Genomic DNA, 22,000 nt, shown 5'->3' on the forward strand with positions numbered 1-22,000 from the left:
CAGGTATTCAATGGTATTCTATGTGTTGCAGAATATGGCAACCTGAAAATTTCACCTTCCTTCCTTCCGAGAAGGAAGTTTTCTGGACCACCGTTTGCAAAATGTCTGCTAGCTAAGGCTCATGGAATACACCCTTTTAGTGTAAGAAGAAACATCACTCTATTTCAATGGAGCTCACTTTCTCCACGAGGCACTATAAGCAGGACATGCACATAGATGCCAAGGATCATCTTATCAGAGGGCACAATTGCTACCGCTCTATATTGGAAGTGACTGAATGATGCAGTCAGTCATTCCGACCGGAATGTGGATGGCCCCGGGTTCAGGCCCCAGGTTCAGACAATGATCAGGCAATGGGGAAGATGTCCTTCTACCCAAGACCCCGGAGAGCTGCTTCCAGTCAGGGTGTACTTGGTACAAGGCATATGCATATGCGGTCTAAAATCAGTGAGGGTTCTCCCATTATGATTCATAAGCAAGGTGGAGGAAGAGGTCAGTGTCATTCTACTGTGGATCAGCACCTGATGTTCAGGTGCTATTCATGTGATCAGTTACATAAATTACCGAAGTTGTGTGATTTTGCCACAACAGACAGTGAGATGAATGATGTCATTTTTGACAGAAGATGAACTGCAGCTGAACGGACACATAATATGATGCCACCTTAATGTCCCTAGAATCCAGAGATCCTAGATTCTAGTATTTGTTGGGGGGGGGGCGGGTGTAGGGTGGCACATTCATTCTCCTTGTCATTCTTTTAAACCACAATGTCCAAAGCAAAAGGGCCAAACACCATGAAGACATCAAGCTGGCACTATAAATATGACAACTTTTATTTTAAAATATACTTAATGGGTACAGTTTCTGTGGTTACAGGGATAAAGTTCACTGTTTGTAAACAAATATACTTATTTCTTTATTTATCTTTTAAAAAGAGAGAGAGAGCGTGACTCTCTTCGTGATATAAAGTGCTGCTGTTATGTTTTCGTTACTCTACAACTATTGTTGGCTTTATGTCTTTTCATTTAATTAAAGGACTACACGGTCTGGGATTTGATTACACAATAAAATAAAATAAAAAAATCTCTGAAAACGTGGACACCTACATATTATATCTAATGGGCTTTTTGGCTTAGAGTCGCCTGGGGAGCGTTAAGTTCTGCTCCTTAAGTGCTGAGCTGCTGGGGAATGGTATTGAAAATAGAAGGGAAAGGGAAGCTTACAAGAGGATGAAGTCAAAGAGAGAGGCAGAGGCAGAGAGAGAGAGAGAGAGAGAGAGAGAGAGAGAGAGAGAGAGAGATTGTGTTTTAATTACAATGGGGTCAGTCCTGGTGGTGCTGTGTGTTTAGAAAACTTTGCCTTTTACAAGTATAGAATGTAACCTATTGGCATCAGTGAGGGTCAGCAACTGGGATGGCTTTAAAAGAAGATTAATTTATGGTGGAGAAGAGGATCAGTGGCCACTAACCCTGACGGCTATGCTCTCCCTCCACTGTGGATACCAATTGCTGCGAGTTGCAGATAGGGAGAGTGCTGATTCACCTGGCTCCTGCTTGTGGGCTTCCCATTGAGGCATCTGGGCAGTCACTGTTAGAATGGATTAGGTGGCCTTACCCAGCAAAGCTCTTCTTAGCTCTACCTCCACTGTCTGAGGTGGTATGCCTCTCAATACTAGCTTCTGGAAATGGTAAGTGGGGGGAGTTGCTGTTGCACCAGCAGGCATCTGGTTGGCCACTGTGAGAACAGGATGCTAGACTAGATGGGCCACTGACATCACCTAGCAGGAGATGGTAGGAGAAAGGATTTCTATCTCAGGGATAAAACAGGCATGTGGTGCTTGGCAACAATGCATTTCTGGAAGGCAGTTCCTTTACCTAAGGGGAGGGCCAAGATGGATGGATGGCTGATCCCTGCATTTTAACTGGATGGAACGTATGTCCGCCCTGCAAAACGGTAAGCTGGAGAACAAACCACGGTGTTTCAGTCACTACAGCAGTATGTCAGAATCTCTTTCTCAGCAGATCCAGATGGAGTGCCTCACCTGATGCTAAGCAGGTCAGGGCGCCCCGCAATGCAAACCTGTGTGTAAAATTAGAAAGTGGAAAGAGTGCTCCCAAGGGCCAGGGATGAAAGGGCTATTCTAATTCTGTTCAAATTGCAGAGGAGATGAAGGGGAGGCACAAAAGTTCAAAGACAACATTGGAAAACAAGAACTAAAAGGGGGAAAATATTCATGACGTCTTTTTTAAAAACAAAACAAAACGTGACTTTCCTCATAGAGTGGGGGGGTTCTGATCTACAGTAGTAGCAAATGTAACAATGTGTCCCTCCATTTCCGGAACCCAGGAGGGAGGTGAAAGAGGTGTCTTGGATTACAGGACCTCCATCTCTTACTCTCCATGTTGTGGCATAATGGGTAGGCAGACAGGCAGGAACTGTCCCAGTTCGCACCTGGCTGCTCCTGTGTCCCGCTGGATGCTCTGGAGAACCACTGGATCCCTTTGGTCCTGTCTTAGGAATGGGGAGCTCGGCAGGACCTGCAACAAGCTTTGCTGTAATACCAGTGGCTGCAGAGGTTCACCTTGATGGCCAGAGCACAGTTGGTCCCCGCTTGGTCCTGGCAGCTGTCATCTGCAAGAGACAGGTGAGTGGAGTCAGGTGTGGCATGGAGGAAAACAAGTGGGAATCATCACCTGTGCAGAGAACTCCAAACAACTTCACTTTCAATACGGTGAGCCAGTTTTCCTAGGGCAGCCACAGATATTAATTTTTGGAGGTGCTCCAAGGAATTCTCTGAGGAATTTCAAAGAGGAACAGGGTGTAGCTCCCTGGGTAGGGTAAATGCTTTACTTGCAGAAGGTCCTAGGTTTGAACCTTGGCATCGCCAGCTAAAGCTGGGAAAAGACTCCTGACAGAAACCCTAGCAATTCACTGCCATTCAAAAGGCACTCTTGCCCACCTAGAGATTCAAGCCCCGCCCCCTGCCACCTGGAGGGGGCCAGGCAAGCTTGGAGGTCAGACCTGGAAGTCCGGCAGCCCTACACCCATCTCCCCCTGACCTGGTGGTTCAGTTGGACAAGGCTGAAGATCGCACGTCTGTTTCCCAACTGGTTTCACGAGAGGGTCACAGCCCCGGACGAGATCCTTCCCCTGGTAGCACTTGACATCTCGCATCCTCACGCCAATGCCACAAGTTTTTGTACACTGTGGGCAAGGAAAAGAGGGGAGGTTCGTTTGTTACAACAAACAGTTTCAGGACTAAGATTCAACCTTTTGAGAAGCATCTGCTCAGAGTAGGCCCACTGAAATTAATGGACATGATTGACGTACGGATGTTGATTGCAAGTTCGTCAGCTCTACCTAAGGCTGCATCCGTACCATCCATTTAAAGCAGTATCATACCACTTAAACTAAATCTCTGAGGATTCTTTGTGGGAGACTCAGAGATGTTTAAAGTGGTATCACAGTGCTTTAAATACATAGTGCCTTGGAGTATACCTGCTTCACAGAATTGTGGCATTTGAAGGAACCCCGGGGGTCAATCTAGTCCAGCCCCCTGCAATGCTACAGACAACCTGGCTCCCTGATGGGCATGGGTTGGTAGCAGTGAGGTGATATTGCTTTAAAATCTGTGGTGTGATTGTGGCCTAAAACTGAGTTGGATGCAACCCATATTTGGGGGGGGGGACTGCAGAAGAGGGTTTTTTTGGGGGGAGAGAATGTTTGGGGAGCCTAATTAACTCCACCTCCAGGAATCCAAAAGCTCTGCAGCATTCCAGCGGCTATTGGGCCGATCCCCGATGTTATCCGAGAACGCCCGGCAGCCGTCGCAGAAGCACAAATTCCCTTTAGAGGAGCAGAGTGCAGCATGAACTCTTTCCCCCTGGCTCTCACCAGGCAGAGGCCTGCAGCCGCTCAGCCAGTGGAGACTTCAGCACAGGCGGTTGCCAGGGACTGATTAGAGCCCAGTTGCTGTCGTTGCCGCAGCCAAGGCGAACTGCCGTCCACCGTTGTAGTGGCTCCGGGCAGGACACGGCCTGCCAAGATGTAATCGGAACTGGCTGTGCTTTTTTTGGAGGAGAAGGAGGGAGGAAAGTGGAGCACAGGGAGACTTTCCTTTTCACCGCTGAGCCAAGGAAGGGGGAGGGCAGTGATGGAGTGCATGGTGTCTGGACGTCAGAAGGCCAGAGAAGCAATTAATTAGGCCTGCCAGTGTGAAAGCAGTTTACCCATTAGCAATAAACAACCTAACGTTCGGTTATGTTTGTGGACAGTCCTAGAATCGAATGACTGTCGGGCCCCTCAACCAATATGAAATCTACATGCTATGATTCCCTGTTGGTTACATTGTGTTCCTAATACAGTGGTACCTCGGGTTAAGAACTTAATTCGTTCTGGAGGTCTGTTCTTAACCTGAAACTGTTCTTAACCTGAGGTACCACTTTAGCTAATGGGGCCTCCCACTGCCGCTGTGCCTCTACCACACAATTTCTGTTCTCATCCTGAAGCAAAGTTCTTAACCTGAAGCACTATTTCTGGGTTAGCGGAGTCTGTCACCTGAAGCGTATGTAACCCGAGGTACCACTGTACTACAGACCCTTGTTCATCCTGCGATTTCCCAAAAGGGGAAAATATTTTTAATTTTGCAGGCGCAACAACCCCTTGAAGTAGTGTGGTCCAATTCTCATTTTAACAGAGGTAGAATGGAAGCTGTCCAGAGCTCTGATTCGTAGGGTGCTCAGTCCCACCACAGTCCTCTACGGGACCATTTCGTCTTCCCAGCATGGTTCACTCGCTGTCTGCCTCCCCACCCACCCACCCACCCTTTTCTCACCTCTGACCAAGGGGTCGTGTACCACTTGAAACAAGGCCGTTCAAAGCAGGTTGTGTCCTCAGCTGGCTTCTTGGTGATGTCACATTCAGTTGGGTTGCGGGTTTTGAGCTTCCCATTGACAATCTCCAGGCAAAGGACGATTCGCTTCTTGACCCCCCGGCCGCATGTGGTATTGCACTGTCAAGGTAAGAGTGAGAGCCAAAGTGAAACTGTAAGAGGAGGGGTGGGGAGCCAAATCCAGGCATGGGAGCCAAATCCAATCCTCCTGCCCCCTCCCTCTGGCCCTCTGGCTCCACTCTAGGCCACACACTCTTGCTTCACACTGTTATTGAGTGCTTATGCCAGGCTGAGAAGTGTCGTTGAATCCTGACAGTGCCTCTTGCTTGCATTGACAGAGGACAGAGAAGAATGTGTCTAGAAACTAGCCTAGTAGGGTTGTCAGACTCTTAGGTCTGACAGGTTGGTCTGCCCCTCCAGGAGACAGGTGGAGGGCTTGAATCTACAGGTGGGTAAGAGGGCCTTTAATAATGATGGTGGTGGTGGTGATGATGATGATGATGAAAACTGTGTGTGCAGCTTGCAAGCTTCAGCCTGGCAGGAGCAGCTGCAAATTATAGCATAGACATTCTGGAGAGGTCTGCCCTTCCCCGCTTCTCTCTCCCAATTAACTCCCATCTCTAGGGCCCATCCCTAGGTCTCTGGTTGGAGCCCTGAATTCTCAGGGTCTGTGTTGCTCCTGACCTGTAGTCAACTCTATAGTCAAGTATACAAAGAAAAAAAAATTGCATTCAGTGCTCCACCTGCTTTTTGACTCTTGATTCCTCCCATTATTGGCAGGTACCCACCCACCCCACCCACACCAGAAGGTTGACCAGAAAGGAATGCAGCCCTCGGGCAGGGAAAAAAAGGTTCCCCCTGCCCCCTAGGCTTAGAGAGTGGACCATGCTGCTCTTTGAGCAAACTCAAAGGCTCCCTTACCCTCTCCCAGTCCTGGGTGAGCCAGTGAGCGGGGCAGTTCTTGTCCCCACAGGGATGGATTGCCAGTGGCTTGGTTTCCAAGTTGCACTGCGATTCTGGCACCACACGGCCATCACTGGTTTTGCAGTAGACATGCCGGATCATCCGCCCCTGTCCACAGCCTCCACTGCACTGGAAGATAAACAGACAAGAAGGTAATAAACACAAATGTGCATCTGCATAAGATCCACTCAATGGCACTTCAGCCCCTTTGGCTGAATTGACTACTAACCTCAGATAACACCCACCTACCCCAAATAATGTACCAATCTCTCCTTCCACATTAAAAAGGTCATGGGATGGTTGTTTCTAGGACTGAGGTGAAACTGTGAAGCTCCCTTGTTATTTTGGCCACTGGATGCTGCTTTCTGTTTGAGCAAGCTTGTTATATTTATAGTATTGAAACATGTTTTTGTATGTTATTATAATTTTGCTTTGCTATGTTATTATGAAATTGTTACTATGCTATTATGTTGCTGTGTTATTATGAAATAGTTTTTGTGGTGTTTGTTTGAAATGCACCCCCGTTTCTTTCTTGTAAGCTGCTTGTATGCAAAGCAGACGCTATGTCACTGAGCTGTGCCATTTAACCTAAAGCAAGATTCTAGTCCTCGTCATCATGAAGGAAGGCTGAATTAAATAGGAATGCAAGACTCGTCGCTCTGCTGAGTCAGGCCAACAAGCTCCACATTCCCAGCCCTACCTGGATTGAACCTAGGACCTTCTGCATGCTAAACAGGTGCTCTAGCACTGAGCTACAGCCATTCCCTAGGCATATTCTCATTTTCAGGGAGCAATCACACAGGAGAACAATCCCAGTAGGTCCTGACCTTTTCCCCAACCATCAAGCCAGCCTGTTAATTCAAACCAGTTCAGGGCCTCCGACAGAAAGATCTCCCCAGCCCCCATTTAAAATGCAAATGTCTGCAAATATGTTCCCTTTGCTTACAAAAAAAAAAGAGGGAGGCATGGAGGGGCCATTGCCTTGGCTGATATTTACAAACCCCAGAGTTCCTTTGTGGGTATCCTTTTGGGAGACAAGCTCCTCACAGTTGCCAGCCATCACCATGGAAACGGCTTATTTTTAGGCACTGCCACTGAATTGAAAATGGCGGGGTGGGGAAGAAGCCAAGAAGGCATTCCACGTGACATAGATTATTTCACTTAAAAGACAAACAAAGCCTAAGACAATTGTGTTCTAGACCAGCTTGGGTTTTTAAAAATGCATGTCATCTTTGAGACAAACTTTGGATACTTCCTCAAGGTCATAATCCTGCCCCATTTCCAAATGTGGGTGGAATGATAGGACAGGATGTTTTGGGCTGTGAATTCAGTTCATTGCAAGCTTTGATTTGAGAAGGTAGATTATTCTACTAGTAGACCCCAGACCTGTTTCTGGAAGACCACTTGGGGCCTGCTTGACTGCATGTGCATGTAACACTTGGTGAACTGACCCAGCAAAGCCACCTCTGATGTTCCTAAGCAGGAATGGAGGTTCAGGGTAGTCTCCAACAAACACATCTAGTCAGCACGAGCACTACTGGAACACAGGAATCTGCCTTACACTAAATGCATCTAGTCCAGTATTGTCCACACTGATTGGCAGCAGCTCTGCAGCAAACGGCAGACATTCCCAGCCCTACCTGCAGATACCACTTGGAGATGAACCTGGGACCTTCTGTATGCAAGGCAAATACTCTACCACTGAGCTATGGCCCTTCAGCTTGCACCTCAGGACATCTGCCTCTCTTCTCCCTGCTGCATGCACCCAAACCATTAAGGGGGTATGTGAGCAGGAAGAGAAGGGGGAAGTCCCATTGCACAAGCAGAAACCCTCACAGCAATGTGATCTGTTGCTCAGCATTACTCTGGATGCAACCCTGTGAATTACTTTGGACAATGGATAGGGAAGCAATCCAGCCCCTTTTTCATTATAATGTAAGCCTAACTCATTAACAGCTTCCTAAAATAAAGCATAAACCACAAACATAGCTACCCTCTGAAATTTTCAGTTCTCTGAATTTTGCAGTGCAGCTCTCTAAGCTAGACATTGTACAAAAATGTGTGCATAAGGTGAGAGTGTCCATAAATATGGATCTATTTGTGAAAACATCACAGCCAAAATATGATAGGGGATACTCCTTGGAAGAAGAAAAAAGTGCATCAGGGAAAGTGTGTGTAAAAATGCATCTATTTGTGAAAGTATCACCACAAAAAAATGTATTATAAGAGGGGAAATCACTTGCAAAAATCAGGGTAAAGTGTACATAAATTGCATGATACAGTGGTGCCCCGCAAGACGAATGCCTCACAAGACGGAAAACTCGCTAGACGAAAGAGTTTTCCGTTTTGGAGGTGCTTCGCAAAACGAATCTCCTATGGGCTTCACAAGACGAAAATGTCTTGCGAGTTCCTGTGGTTTTTTTCCCTCCCCCCCCCTTTTTCTGAGCCGCTAAGCCGCTTATCAGCTGATCCGATAAGCCGATAAGCCGCTAAAAGCAGCTAAAAGCCGCTAATAGCGCTAATAGCGCTAATCCGCTAATCCGTCAATGGGCTTGCTTTGCAAGACGAAAAAACCGCTAGACGAAGAGAATCACAGAACGGATTCTTTTCGTCTTGCGAGGCACCACTGTACTGAAAACAGGATTTGGCAATGCATCCTATCAGGAGAAATTCTGAGCAAAAAAAAAAAAAAGAAAGAAAGAAAAAAGTGTACATTAGCCAAAACTTTTACAAAATGTTTCCTGCACCCTCCCGCCAGCCTCATCTTAAAAAACTGCAGCACACATACACTCACACACTCACAGTGTCATAAAAACAATTATGAAATTGTTTCCATCTCTGCTTCAGAGGCTTCCAGAGCAGGGGAGGAACAGCCACCTGTTCCTCTGTCCCCTCGAGGAGGTAGGACAACCTTTCCCAACATCATGCCTTCCAGATGTTTAAAACTACAACTCCCATCAGCCCCAGCATCACACAGCATTGCTTAGGAGCATGGAATCTATGATTTCTCTCTGCCACCTGAACTGAGTCCAGGAGCAGAGAAAATTAGAGGTTTCATGTTCTTCAACCTGCATTGAAGCAGCCTTCTCCATTCGGTGCCCTCTAGATGTTTCGGACTACAACTCCCATCAGTCCCAGGGCAGCACAGACATTCTCTCATTAGCCTCAGCATCATACCAGCCGAACTGGCAGGGACTGATGGCTGCCTTATAGGAGACAGGGGTGAGGAGTTGTCTGCAGCTGGACTTGTGCTTACAGCTGGAGACATGCTTTTTTACTGGAAGCCAAGGAGTGTCTGCCAAGCATACAGCTAACAAATGCAATTTAATCCCCATACTGTGGGAAACTGTGCCAGCTTGGCTTAACCGATAGCTTTCAGATGGCAAAAACAGACACCACAGACATGGGTAATTCAGACGCTAACCCAAAAAAGGAGCCTTGAGGGTCCTCTGGCTCACGCCGGTCTTCTCTCGTAATTGCACAGAGCAGCCACCCAGAGCTGTGAGGATTTTGCATGGGGCTTTAAACAGCCACCTGACTCCAGGCAAATAATTGGAACGAAAGACGTTTTTTCTCCCTCTCTCATAACACTAGGACTCGTGGATGTCCAATGTTGGAATATTCAGGACAGATAAAAGTAAGTCCCTCTTCACCCAGAGCAGAGTTAAACTATGGAACTCGCTCCCACAGGAGGCAGTGATGGCCACCAACCTATAGAATCATAGAACTGTAGAGTTGGAAAGGTGTCAGGAGTTGGAGGGAATAAATCACACAGAGCAAGTGATGTTAACTCTTTATTAGAAGAAATAAGGTCTGCTCAAGAGTGCTAGGCCTAATGAGCACAGCAACTCTTCTCAATAGGTCTCCTCCTCCCCTGGGTACTTCCCAAGCAACCTGAGACTACACTGACATGCCTGTCTCTGTTCCTCCCTCTTCATACCTCGTTTTGTCCTGGGAGACCAGGGGGAAGGGAGCTTGTTGCAGCAAGAAGGGGAAACACCCTTGCATCTTCACCAGCCTGACTCATCTCTGCCTCCTGGCCTCCCTCCTCTCCTGCTTCTGCCTTTGATTCTGATTCTGCACTTCTCTGTGCCAGGGACTCTCCCTGCTCACTAAATCCTGTTACCTCTTCATCTTCTGTCCACAGCCTTCGCCAGGCTTTTAACTCTATTGAAAAAAGAAATGAGATTGACCTGGCATGACTTGTTTTTCAGAAACACATGCTGGGCCTTTGTAATCACAGCAACCTTTTCTAGGTGCTCACAGACCAACTGTTTAATTATCTGCTCAAGGACCTTTCCTGGTATTGATGTCAAGCTCATTGGTTGGGTCTTCTTTTTCCTCTTTTTGAAGATGGAGGCAACATTTGCCTGCCTCCAGTCTGCAGGGACCTCATCTGTTATCCAAGAATTCTCAAAGATTGTAGTGACTATTAACAAAGCTAAATGAGTGGAACCACCATGTACAAATGCAGTATATCTGTAGATAGCAGACATTGGGTTCAATCAGTCAGGGAGTGCAGCTGCCTCCCTGCCTTGCTTATGAGTTTCATGAGCAAAATCCTCAGCCAGATAGACTAGCCAGCTGTAAACACACACAACACGCCCTACTTTGTTTTTCATTTATAGCCGGTTCTCCCCCAACTCCCCTGCCTCCATTTGCAGATGGTTCCCTCCCCACATACCCTTGTGGACTCACCGGTCCCCAGTCAGAGACGGTCCATTGTCTGTCACAGGGGGCACCACTGCAATTCTTCTCCGCCAGGGGCCTGGTGCTAGCATCACACAGCCTCTCTTCTTCTGAACACCGGATGTCTCTGCTGACAATACTCCTCTCACCGCACTTGGCTGTACACTGGGGGAAGGGAGAAAGGGAACAGGAAGTGATTGAGATGGCAAGAATCTGACCGAAGAGCTTGTGTTTCTGACAGAGACAGGGAGCACCCCAGGAGTCAGGCTTGACCAAGAACTGACACGAAGATTTCCATAAGGAAGAAGTGGGGAAGCTCAGGTTCCGGGGTGGAAGCAAAATGGCCCTCCAGACCTCTTTCTCTGGCCCTCAGAACTCTCCCCAAGTCACACACTCTCTTTTCAGGCCACACTCTTCACTAGCTCTCCTTTCTGCCTATCTGGAATATACCCTTGAACTAAACATGTCATATTCTCCAATGCCACAACAGCAAATTCCTAGACAACATCTTCCTGCTTTTTTCTTGTGAGAGCATAGTGGCCATTTTGGGAGCCATGATCTCGTGTGATTTTGCACCACAATTTCCCACCCAAAAAGCACTTTTTCCAGACATGGCACACCAAAATGTGTGCTGCGTGAAAGCACTTTTGAGAGGGGGAGAATTGTGGCATGAAATCACGTGAGATCACTGTGCCCAAAATGGCTGCCATTCTCTCATAAGAAAAAAAAAAAAAGGGATGTCCCTGTTTTTCCGGGACATTTACAGGGTATGCCTGCTGGAGCCTGCTGGAACAGGTCAAAGGAGGCCCATCTTACTCCAGCACCCTGTTCCCATGGTGACCAACTACATACTGCAATGGAAAGCCCCAAAGTAGCACCTGAGCACAACAACACAACTTTCCCCCGTGATTCCCAGAAACTGGCACTCATAGGTCTACTCAGTGCTTTTTTTCTTTAAAAATATGTTTATGGGTACTCTCATTTTGACTCAATAAAATCACCATTTTATAGTTCAAATCGGGGAAAATAAATACAGTAAATGGGCAAAAGTACAAAGATTCACACAGTGTTTAGGGGTATGTGTACCCCTGCATACCTCCAGAAAAAAGCACTGAGTATTCTGCCTCCAACAGGGCAAGTATTAACTCTGTTATTACCTCTTGCTTCCCTGGATGGGGGCTAGAGAGGGTGCAGTTTTACCTGTACAGTAAATTAGCCTTCACAAACATACCTCTCTACCCCACATCCAAAGAAGTAAGAGGAATTATCAGAATTCAGTTACACATTCCAGCCAGGCAAAAAGCAGGATATGTAAAGCAAAGGGTTTGTGAAGGTGTGGCCTGAAAAGAGGAGCTGTGGCCTATGAGTGTCACAAGGGCTAGACAGAGAGGCCTGGGGACACATTTGGAATTTGGACCTAAGTGCCCCCGCATTCCGAGTTTGATCTTCAACGTAACATCCCCATCCAGCACATGAACGCAGCCGCTGAGCCCCAAGTCCTGTCTCAAATGACACAGGTGAGCCAAACCCACCAGCATTATGCAGAGTGGGGTTGCAATCACACACGTGTTGCATTATGCAAGTCTGTTTGGTGCATATTTCTACTGTTTCAGAAGTGATGACAACAGCAGAGCGTGGCAATCAGCACCCAGCACTCCTGATACAGTAATCCACTTATCTCTTTGGGACTTGGGACTTGGGGGGTGGTACGGGGTGGTAAGGGATGCTGCTCATTATTATTTTTGGACGGGAAAAAGGAAGCCAAGGTCTGAAGCTGGCTTGGCTTGAACTTCGCCTGCTGGATCAAAATTAAATTAGTGTTGCTTTTTTGGCTGGAGGAAGGACCCCTGCGCTCCAATGATCTCGGCTTGACACCTACCAAAATGCATAAAATAGGTAGCTTAACACAATCAAGACTCTCTCTTTTTAAATCGCTCAGTTCAGCATGGGGAGAAGCAATCCATTTTTTTTTATACCAGAGTGTGGGTGGATGTGTGTTTCTTTTGTGGGGTGGTGGTGGGAGGGGGGGAGGAATAAAAAACATCCTATAAAAGCAAAGAACACAGCAGGATTTCAGTGGGAAGGGCTGGCAGCCAAGCATTTACCGCTGGCACTCAGTATGGAAGGGGAATTTCAAGTATGAACCAGAACCATATCCAAGCTCTCTCTCGGGGACGAAGGAGGGCGATCTTGGCATGCCAAGTGTTCTCTATCCAGCAGACCAGTTGCCCCAAGATGCTCTTATTCAGCCTTCAGGAGTGTGCATGCAGGAGAAAAGGCAATACAAGTCTCGCCTAGGGGGGGTTGTTGCACCCACCCCACTGCACAGGTGGCACAATAATTCTGTGGTGTTCAGGCAGAGGTAAGGAGAGCCTTCTGAATGAGGCCAATGGCCTGTCTACTCCACTTGTTTGTTTTACAGAGCAATCCTGACATCCGATTTCTGGTGCTGGGAAGATTTAGGGTGCTGGGCAGTTGGTGGTTCTCCACCAGCAGGAGGGGCTCTGCTTCCATAGATGCCCCTTTTGTGCCTGCCAAAAGGGCCACAGAGCACAGGCTACAAAGTTACCCTCTGGAGTTCAGACTTCTCTGAATTTTGCTGCACAATTCCTCAAAGCAAACAAATCCCAAAATGTGTACAAGATGCATATATATCAGGGTAAAGTGTGTTCCCCAAAAGCATATATCAATGAAACAAACATACAAAAATGCTTCCAAAAATGACTATAAGGAGAAGCGGGCCCTAAAATGCTTACGAGTTTTCAAGAACACTTTTATTAAAAAAAAAAAATACCCTTGAAAAGATGCCTGGAAATTGGACAAAATGAAATTAGGATTGGAAAGATAATGGACAGATTCGGCCATTCCTAAAGTCAGCTAACTCCAAGCCTAAATCCTTCCCTGTCAAAAACATATCCCTTCTGCAGATTTACCTCTGACCACTCAGACATCTCCCACTGCGGCCCGCAGGCTGGGTTTTTGCAGATCTTCCTCTCTTCTGGACGGGTGATGTCAGCAGATTCACACAGGTCGCTATAGACAGAACTGTCGAACCCAGGTGAGATCATCTTCCAGCATCGGACAATGCGGAACTGGTAGCCTTCTCCGCAAGTCCTGGAGCACTCACTCCAGCTACTTGTCTCCCACCTGTGTTGGAGGGAATGGGCATTTCAGGATAGAAGGAGGTGATGGGGGCAAACCTCAAGAAAGGAAATGTGCTCACAGCTGACTGCTGCCTAAATGTCCCTACAGACCCCTCAGGAGCCAAGATCGGTAGATGGGGCCCCCGTGGTAGTCCCTCTGCCCTCAGAATCTTTTGGGGGTTGGCAGCCATGGAGAATGCATTCTCTGTGGCAGTTCCAAGCTGTGGAACTCCTTTCCCACAGAAATTGTTTTAGAAATTGGTGCCTGAGAAATTGGTTTTCGTTTTCCTTTTCCCTCCTTGTCTCTTTTCCTCTGTGTGTGTGTGTGTTGTTGTTGTTGTTGTTGTTGTTGTTGTTGTTGTGATTGTAAGCCTGCAGGTAGGGGCTATCTTGTCTTATTAATTGACCATAGGTAAGCTGTTCCAGGGAGCCCTTTTGGCTAAAGGATAGGGTACAAATACCCTTTACTTTAGGGTAAAGGCAGTGTAATCAATCATCATCATCATCATCTGACCTCATTCCGCTTTTTAAATTTCTGCTTTCTGGAATTTGTTACAGTCAAGTAAATGAGCCAAAAGCCATTGCATTTTTTAAAAATAAAAAAATAAGGCTCTCCGGATCTAATAGACTGAACAGAAGCTAGGAGAAACTAGGAAGGGGGTTCCACACAATAAGACCCATAACACTGAACTCACAACTTTAGGCGGATAGACCCAGCAGATGAAGCATCAAGGCAGCAAGGGAGTTAGGTGCCTTTAACAACAAGGTGAGAGGCCACCAACCTGTCAATCACCTGACATCATAATCTTACCTTGGTTGGCATTCCCTTCCTGCACAGAATTCATGGACTGGCTCAGGACGGGTCATTGCATCACAGTACATGTCGTCCACTTCAATTCCATCATAGCGGATGCACATGGCATAGGTGGACATCACACCTGTATTTAGACAGGTCAGTGTGGATCAGGGAGGGGGGACATACCTGCAGCCCTCCAGATGTCACTGGATTCTAGCTTCGGCCACTGGAATCAGTGTTAGCAATATGGAGCTATAAGGACCAGTGATCTGCATCATGAGAACATTGGAAACTGCCCAATACGGAATCTGTGACATTTGCTCCTCCAGCACTACCACCTTAATGTCTTCTGCCCCATCAAGAGTATCTGCCCTACCTTCTATCTTACTCTGCACCACTTTTCACAGGAAGACTTTCCCAGAACACTCTTGGTTCCTATGCCCTGCCTCAGGCATAGGAAGCCTCAGGGATAAGAACATAAGAAGGGCCCTGCAGGATCAGGCCAAAGTGAGCCCATCCACTCCAGCACCCTGTTCTCACAGTTGCCAACCAGATGCTCCAAATGGAAGTAGGATCAGAGTGCAAGAGCATTCTCCAATTACCTTGTATTCAGAGGTATACTCTCCCTAGACACAGAGGTTCTGCTATCACAATAAACCTTTATAAGAAGAGCTCTGCTGGATCAAGCCAATGACCCATAACTGTTCTTACGGTGGAAAGCCAGATGCCAGCAGAGAACCTGCAAACAGGACCTGACCATAGCTGTCAATGTTTTCCTTTTTTTAGGGGAAATTCTCTTATTCTGGGTAGGATTCCTGGCAAGAAAAGGGAAAAGTTGACAGCTATGGACCTGACCACAAGAGTCTTCTCCCCTCCTGCAGTTTCCAGCAACTGGCATTCAGACGCATTGCTGTCTCTAACTGCAGAGACAGAGCATAGCCCCCATGCTAGTATCCACTGATAACTCTCTCCTCCTCTATGAATTTGTCTAATCGTCTTTTAAAGTCATCCAAGTTATTGGCCATCATTTCCTCCTGAGGGAGGGAGTTCCGCAGTTTAACTACGCGTTGTGTACCTTTTGTTCTCCTGCACCTTGAACATTCTGCTGGAATGTGGCCCTCCAGGTCTATCTATGAGGCCCTCAGGATGTTCCCATAGCCATACCCACTTCTTTCCAGGCCACACCCTTTGCCAGACCTGCGCTGTACCCTCCCTCTGAGTGTTTCTCCCTGTCCAGAAGGGAGCCTCGAACTGTGACATTAAGGCCATCTATCTGTCTTGGACAAATCTCAGATCCCAAACCAAATCAGTCAGTTTTTGGCCATTCTGGAATGTGTCTGGACTGGGTCTTGACAGCCCTGGATTGTCCTGGGTGGACCTACCTGGAGTGACCCAGGGCTGGAAAAGGGGGTGCTTATGGGCAGGCGGCAAAGAGAGGGGGCAAAAGGAGACTAAGTGGTCTGCATATATCCTTCTCGCCTTATCGTTGACCATGTTTAATTCAGGTTGAAAAGGGTTAATTAAACATTAGGTGGGTGCAAGCCTCCCCCCATTTCAGTCCAGAAGAATCCTGTCAAGTTTGCCAGATCGTGGCCCAAACTGCACCAGAGGTGCCTTCCATGGACCTAATAGAAATGCAAATGGTTTGCTTGGATTGGGAGATGCGAGTTGGGAAACTGAATTCTGCACGGGTTGGGAGGCTGCCTTCTGTACAATGGCAAGGGTTGCATCTGTTGCTCAGTCCACTTTGGTTTATGTTCCTCCCTTAACACTGGCATGTAGCCCCAGGAGGGAATCCAGTCCTTGTGCTAATGGATGTGCCTGCTCAGGGACCTTATAGTAATAATAGTCAGTGTGGTATAGTGGTTAGATTGTCAGACTAGGACCTAGGAGTCCAGGGTTAAAATCCTGACTTGGCCACAAAGCTCATTGGGCCAGTCACTGCCTTTCAGCCTAGTCTTCTTTCCAGGGTTGTTGTGGGGATTGAATGAGGAGGGGGAGAACCATCTTGGAAGAAAAGAGGGGATATAAATGAAATAAATAAATAAACCATCAGAATCATAGAATGGTAGAGTTGAAAGATACCCCCAAGTGTAATCTAGTCCAATCCCCTGCAATGCAAGAATCACAGAATGCTCAGTGTTTAGAGCATCTGCTTTTTGCATGAAAAAGATCCCAGGCTCATTATGATCGCCACTGATAATATTATTAATATATTAATTAATATGGACAAGAATGTTGCTGATGGTGCATTTTAAGTGATAAAAAACCTAACATACATATTTATATATTAATTCTTTGATCAGAGAACTGCATTGCAAAATTTGGAGCAGCGCAGATTTCATAGGGAACATGTGCTTCAGTTTGTGCCTATGGGATTTAGCAATTTGCTTCCTCTCTTCCCATTCTTCGGGTGAGGAGGCCCCTTGCCGAGCTCATCCCCTCAGGCTTACCTGTGGTGCAGGTAGAACTGCAGGGTTCATGGGAGGAGAGTTTCCACCTGTACATATCAGCTGGGCTCATATTCTGGCCCTTTCGGAACAGCTTCAACCGGTTTCTACACAATGAGAGAGGACAAATCAAATGACGGGTTGATTTTCCACCCCCCAATACTTCCTCACATTAAAAATATTGATGGGGAGGAAAAATAATAATAATTAATAGTTTTCATCTAATTGGGATTGGGGAGGGTGCTTTAGGCTGCTTGTTGTGCTGTATCAAAATAAGAGGGGGGGAATAATAATTTTTGTGAGGGGTGCAAAAAATTTTAAATTTTAAGATTTGGGATCATTTGGCTATAATCCAACATACCTGTCCTGATTCCCCAAGCAGACTCCCCAGCCTGGTTAGAGGCAGAGCTTCAACTGTCTAGAAATAGAGAGAATGGGATAAAAACACCCACAAAGAGAAACAGTTCAAGTTTTCAATGACAAATATATGTATATAAATATATCAGATAGTTTGCACTCAATCCAATACCCCTGATCACTAGACACAGAGGGTCCAAAAAGGTGCGGTTTGAGTCCTTGGCATGGAACAGAACCAGGTATGCTGTACTATAAAGTGGCCAGGAAGTCTTGGCACCAGTGTCAAACCTTTCAGAAAGGCCCAGGAGGTAACATCCATCTTCCCCTCCTCTTTGGGTGAGACCATGCATGGCTATGCCTCAAAAACATTTCTCTCTCTCTGGCTGCAATCACTGCCTCCTGTGGGAGGGAGTTCCTTAGTTAAACTCTGCACTATATGAATAATTACTTTCTTTTATCTGTCCTGAATCTTCAAGGAAAAACAGTGATATCATAATAAGGTTCTAAACTATGGTTGCCTCCGCATGGCAGGTTATTCCATTTCCCTGTTAATTTCCGCATTACAGTGGACGCTCAGGTTGCGAATGTAATCCATGCGGGATGCACGTTCGCAACCTGCAGCGTTCGCAACCCGCGTCTGCACATGCGCAGTTGCGATTTGGCGCTTCTGCACATGCGCAGAGCACAATTTAGTGCTTCTGCGCATTCGCGACTGCCGAAACCTGGAAGTAACCCATTCCGGTTACTTTCATATGACATAAAAGCCACTTCTGGAAATCTAGCACTCATGTTTAGCACTTGTTTCTGAATGATTTTATTCTAGGTTTAAAAAAAGGAATAAAAAGAATCAGTTTTAAGTAAGTACCCTTAGCCCGGAAAATTGCAGGAGTAAAGTGAAGGAATTTGGGTAGTTATACCAGATTAGAGTGCTTTCCTGTTGTTTTCATAGGAGATTCGTGGGGGGACAAAGGCATGTATGTGCAGAAAGGGCAGGGGAGTGCCACTGTTTTCCTATAAAAGTTTGTTGTTACATCACACCACACCCATTGGTGAGAATGAAATCCAGCGTGACATGCATTGCACGGGGCTGGACTAGATGAACCCTGAGATTCCTGCCAACCCTACAGTGCCAAGATGTCAGTCAAAAAGGCACAGCTCCATAAAGTCACAGGTAGTGTGGCATGAAAGGAATGTTAGAAAATGGAATAGAAAAGTTAGAAAAGTTCTAGAATTATAAGCAGAATGCAACCCTTTCTTTTTGTTTACCTTGCTGCTTGTGTAATAAATGATTGCTAGAATGAGCCAGTGTTCAGAGTCAGTGTGGTGTAATGGTTAGAGCAGTGGTACACCGCACTGAGGTGTCAGAAGAGGATGGCAAGTGTGGCGGGATGATTCAAGGAGAAAGAAACATTTAGACATTTCAGACTAGATATAGAGATATATTGCAGAATATGGATAGACGGTGCTGCAGAAGACTCATTTAATTCCACACCAGTAGCAGGCCCAAGCAAACCTCAAAAAAAGAAAAAAAGGGGGGAGGGGGGAGTTTGTTGGCAATATGTGGCTAGCTATCTGCATCTCGGTTTCACAGACTAGAGATGAAAATGTCCCTCAGCCTACATGTTTGATCTGTGTGGAAAAGCTTTCCAATTCCAATATGCATACATGTATACATGCTTAACCTACATATGGAAGAGGCTTGTCTATTATTACATTTTGGGAATGAATCATGTTCTTATGTTGCTGCATTGTTTTCTACTTTCTGGATGTCCCACAATCATAAAGGAGTTGTATTCTAGGTAATAAATCAACCCCTGCTAGGAGTTGTTTCTTTTTGTTTTCCAATGTATTTCTTATCAGGAAATTAGACTGGCCTTGACCAGGGCCAAGGCCTTTTGGAATGCTCTGTCACAAGAGACCAGGGCCCTGTGGGATTTGACAACTTTCCAAAGGGCCTGCAAGACAGAGCTGTTCCACCAGGCCTTTGGTCAGGGTCCAGTCTGATTTCCCCTCTCTCTTTATAAGAATTTGCATGAAAGTGTCCCCCCAACCTTTCTCACAGGCTCATATAAGATCAATATAAACAGTTAGGCCTGGTGAGCATTTAAGGTCCTCATTCCTACTTTGTGGGTTGCCATATGATTGGATTTCACTTTGATTCTGACTTGATTTTAAGATGTATTTTAATTGATTGTTTGATTTTATGGTAATGTGTCATATATTTGATGTTAGCCACTCTGAGCCCGGTTTTGGCAGGGGAGAGCGGGGTATAAATTAAATTTTTATTGTTGTTGCTGTTATGCTAATTAATTATTACTATTATTAATAATATGCTACTGAAACTGAAGGGGACAATATCCAGTAGAAGGAAGAAAAATAATAGAATGGTAATAATTTGATTTATATCCCTCCCTCCCATAGTGACAGATGAGCCCACGATCTGATTCTGTATAAGGCAGCTTCCTATGTCCCTGTGTACAGTAAGTATGCGTTGAAAACTACATTTGTAATTCATTTTTTTAAAAAAACCCAAACAAAATTGCTGTCTTTTTGCAAAATGGACTGAGAATAGAGTATGGAGAAAACTCAGCTGTCTCTGAATTGCCAAATCATGTTGCCTGTCATCATTTCTGGATAGAAGAAGCTCTGACCTGGCCCGTTTTGGACTATTTTATGAATGTACAAATGATAAAGAGAAAAGGACAGAGGTGTTGTTTCCCAAGGGGTATTATGGGTTGTTATGTTTCTAGACATCAACAAAAAATCTTTTGGAGGTGCACTGAGTTGGGGGTAAGCCACACTTAACTCTGTGGGGCTTATTTCCAAGTAAATCTACATATACAGTGGTGCCTATGTTACGTACTTAATTCATTATGGAGGTCCGTTCTTAACCTGAAACTGTTCTTAACCTGAAGCACCACTTTAGCTAATGGGGCCTCCCGCTGCGGTCACGCCGCCGGAGCATGATTTCTGTTCTCATCCTGAAGCAAAGTTCTTAACCCGAGGTACTATTTCTGGGTTAGCGGAGTCTGCAACCTGAAGTGTATGTAACCCGAGGTACTACTGTATTTTGCTACTTAAACCATTACAGTTGTTTTTTTAAAGTCAATCTGTTAAAAGGTTTGTGATTAACCTATTTAACAATTGAAGAGTAGCAACACAGTTGGACCGTCTTCAAGCCCTGCATGGGGGCGACTCTCTGAGACACTAAAGGAAATGAGGCAGAGTATTTGTCTTTAATAAGCAAAAAATGACCCTTCGTTTTTAGAAGAAGAAATAACCGAAGGAGACTTCCTTTTCTCATTCCCTAGTACAACCAGCAGATCTCAAATATTTCCACCAAAAAAAGGAGAAAAAGCTAGTACTCTTACTTCTTAATCGTGGGAATGAAACACCTCTCTTCTAAGCAATCAACTGAAGTGTCTAAGTAGGTATTTGTATAGGTTTGTGCTGTGTTGGTTGATTAGTTGACTGCTGTGAGCTGATTAATCTAACACTTAAATGCCTGCAGCTCTGTAATTGAGTTCACTGTCATTTCTTGGGCTGCCTGTGCCAACAGAATGCCAACCTTTGCCCACCTGGTGCCCTGCATATGTCTTGAAATAGCCCTGGGAACTGATAGGAGTTGCAGTCTAAACCATCTGGAGGGTACCAGGTGGGAGAAGCTTAGCCGACACCGACAGAAGGAAGAGAAGTGAGCAAAGCAAGCAACTCAGCCCGTCCTGTGGTCCTCGTCGCATACACCAAGCGAAAGTTCCTAGTAATCTGAGCTGCATTCACTAAAACAGCCTTTATCCCAGCTAACTCACCAGACTGGGAATTGTGGTATGGTAATTATTAGGCACGGGGTGGAAATCAAGGCACCAGACCAAAGTTAAACCAAGAGCATATTTTGTTGTTATTAAAGTTAGGTTTTTTTTAAGCACCAACCAAACAGATATTGCAATGACATTCCTAGGAGCTGGGTGTTGGGGAGGGAGATATTTTAAAATGGTTTGGCTAGTTAACCGTATCAGTGGGGATGAGCAGAGTCCATCAGTTTGGATTCCTGTTTTTCCAACTGTAAGTTTAGCTTGCCAAATTTCTCCATCAATTTGTGCTTTTATTGCTTTGTACGGAATTTCCCCTCACATATTAAATGCTATTTTCATGACTATACACATTTTTTAAGCAAACTCCCTCCCTCAATGTAGCATTTTTAAGTTTGTGTTGGTTGGTTGGTTGGTTGAAAAACTGTGTGGCAAAGTTTGGAGATGGGAGAATTTTGAAGGGGAGCTGAGGTTCAGCTGGTGGATTGTTTTGGAAACTATGGATTTGGGGCAGTCCCATCAAAATGTGAATTTCTCCTCTCCCCACTGACATAAGAACCGGGAGGATGTCAAAAATAACACAGAAAAACATGCCCATGTAAACCTAGTCTAGACTGTTTCTCCTTGCTTAAGTCTAAACTTAACAATAAAGCCATTTTGGTCGGTCCTGATGCAACTATCAGTGCAGTGTGCCCCTCAGCATGTGTAGAGGATCTTCCTTTGACACCAAGTAGCCACAATCAGAACCAACACGCCTGTTTAAAGGAAGGGCAATGTGTTTTGATCCAGCAAAGTTGTACTCAGAGTAGACCTATTGGCATTAATGTGCCTGAGTTGGTCACATGCAGCGATTTCAAGTGGGTTCTACTCTGAGTAGGATTAACATTGGATACAACCCAATG

General features: G+C 45.8%; 1 protein-coding gene across 4 annotated transcripts in view; it reads right to left on the reverse strand.

Annotated features, from left to right (window-relative positions):
* Positions 1-810: 810 nt before the first annotated feature.
* ADAMTSL2 (ADAMTS like 2) overlaps positions 811-22,000 on the reverse strand; it is a 38,097-nt gene continuing 16,907 nt past the window's right edge. For all 4 annotated transcript variants that reach the window (XM_083485032.1, XM_083485035.1, XM_083485034.1 and 1 more), the window contains 8 exons: positions 16,936-17,039; positions 14,498-14,624; positions 13,477-13,690; positions 10,553-10,708; positions 5,813-5,983; positions 4,835-5,011; positions 3,060-3,204; positions 811-2,631 (listed from right to left, as the gene is read on the reverse strand). In XM_083485032.1, the coding sequence (XP_083341158.1) occupies positions 2,513-2,631; positions 3,060-3,204; positions 4,835-5,011; positions 5,813-5,983; positions 10,553-10,708; positions 13,477-13,690; positions 14,498-14,624; positions 16,936-17,039 (1,213 nt within the window). In that variant the 3' untranslated portion in view covers positions 811-2,512. The remainder of the gene's footprint in view (positions 2,632-3,059; positions 3,205-4,834; positions 5,012-5,812; positions 5,984-10,552; positions 10,709-13,476; positions 13,691-14,497; positions 14,625-16,935; positions 17,040-22,000) is intronic.

The sequence above is a fragment of the Podarcis liolepis genome (assembly GCF_965112155.1).
Source record: "Podarcis liolepis genome assembly, chromosome: Z".
NCBI lineage: Eukaryota > Metazoa > Chordata > Lepidosauria > Squamata > Lacertidae > Podarcis > Podarcis liolepis.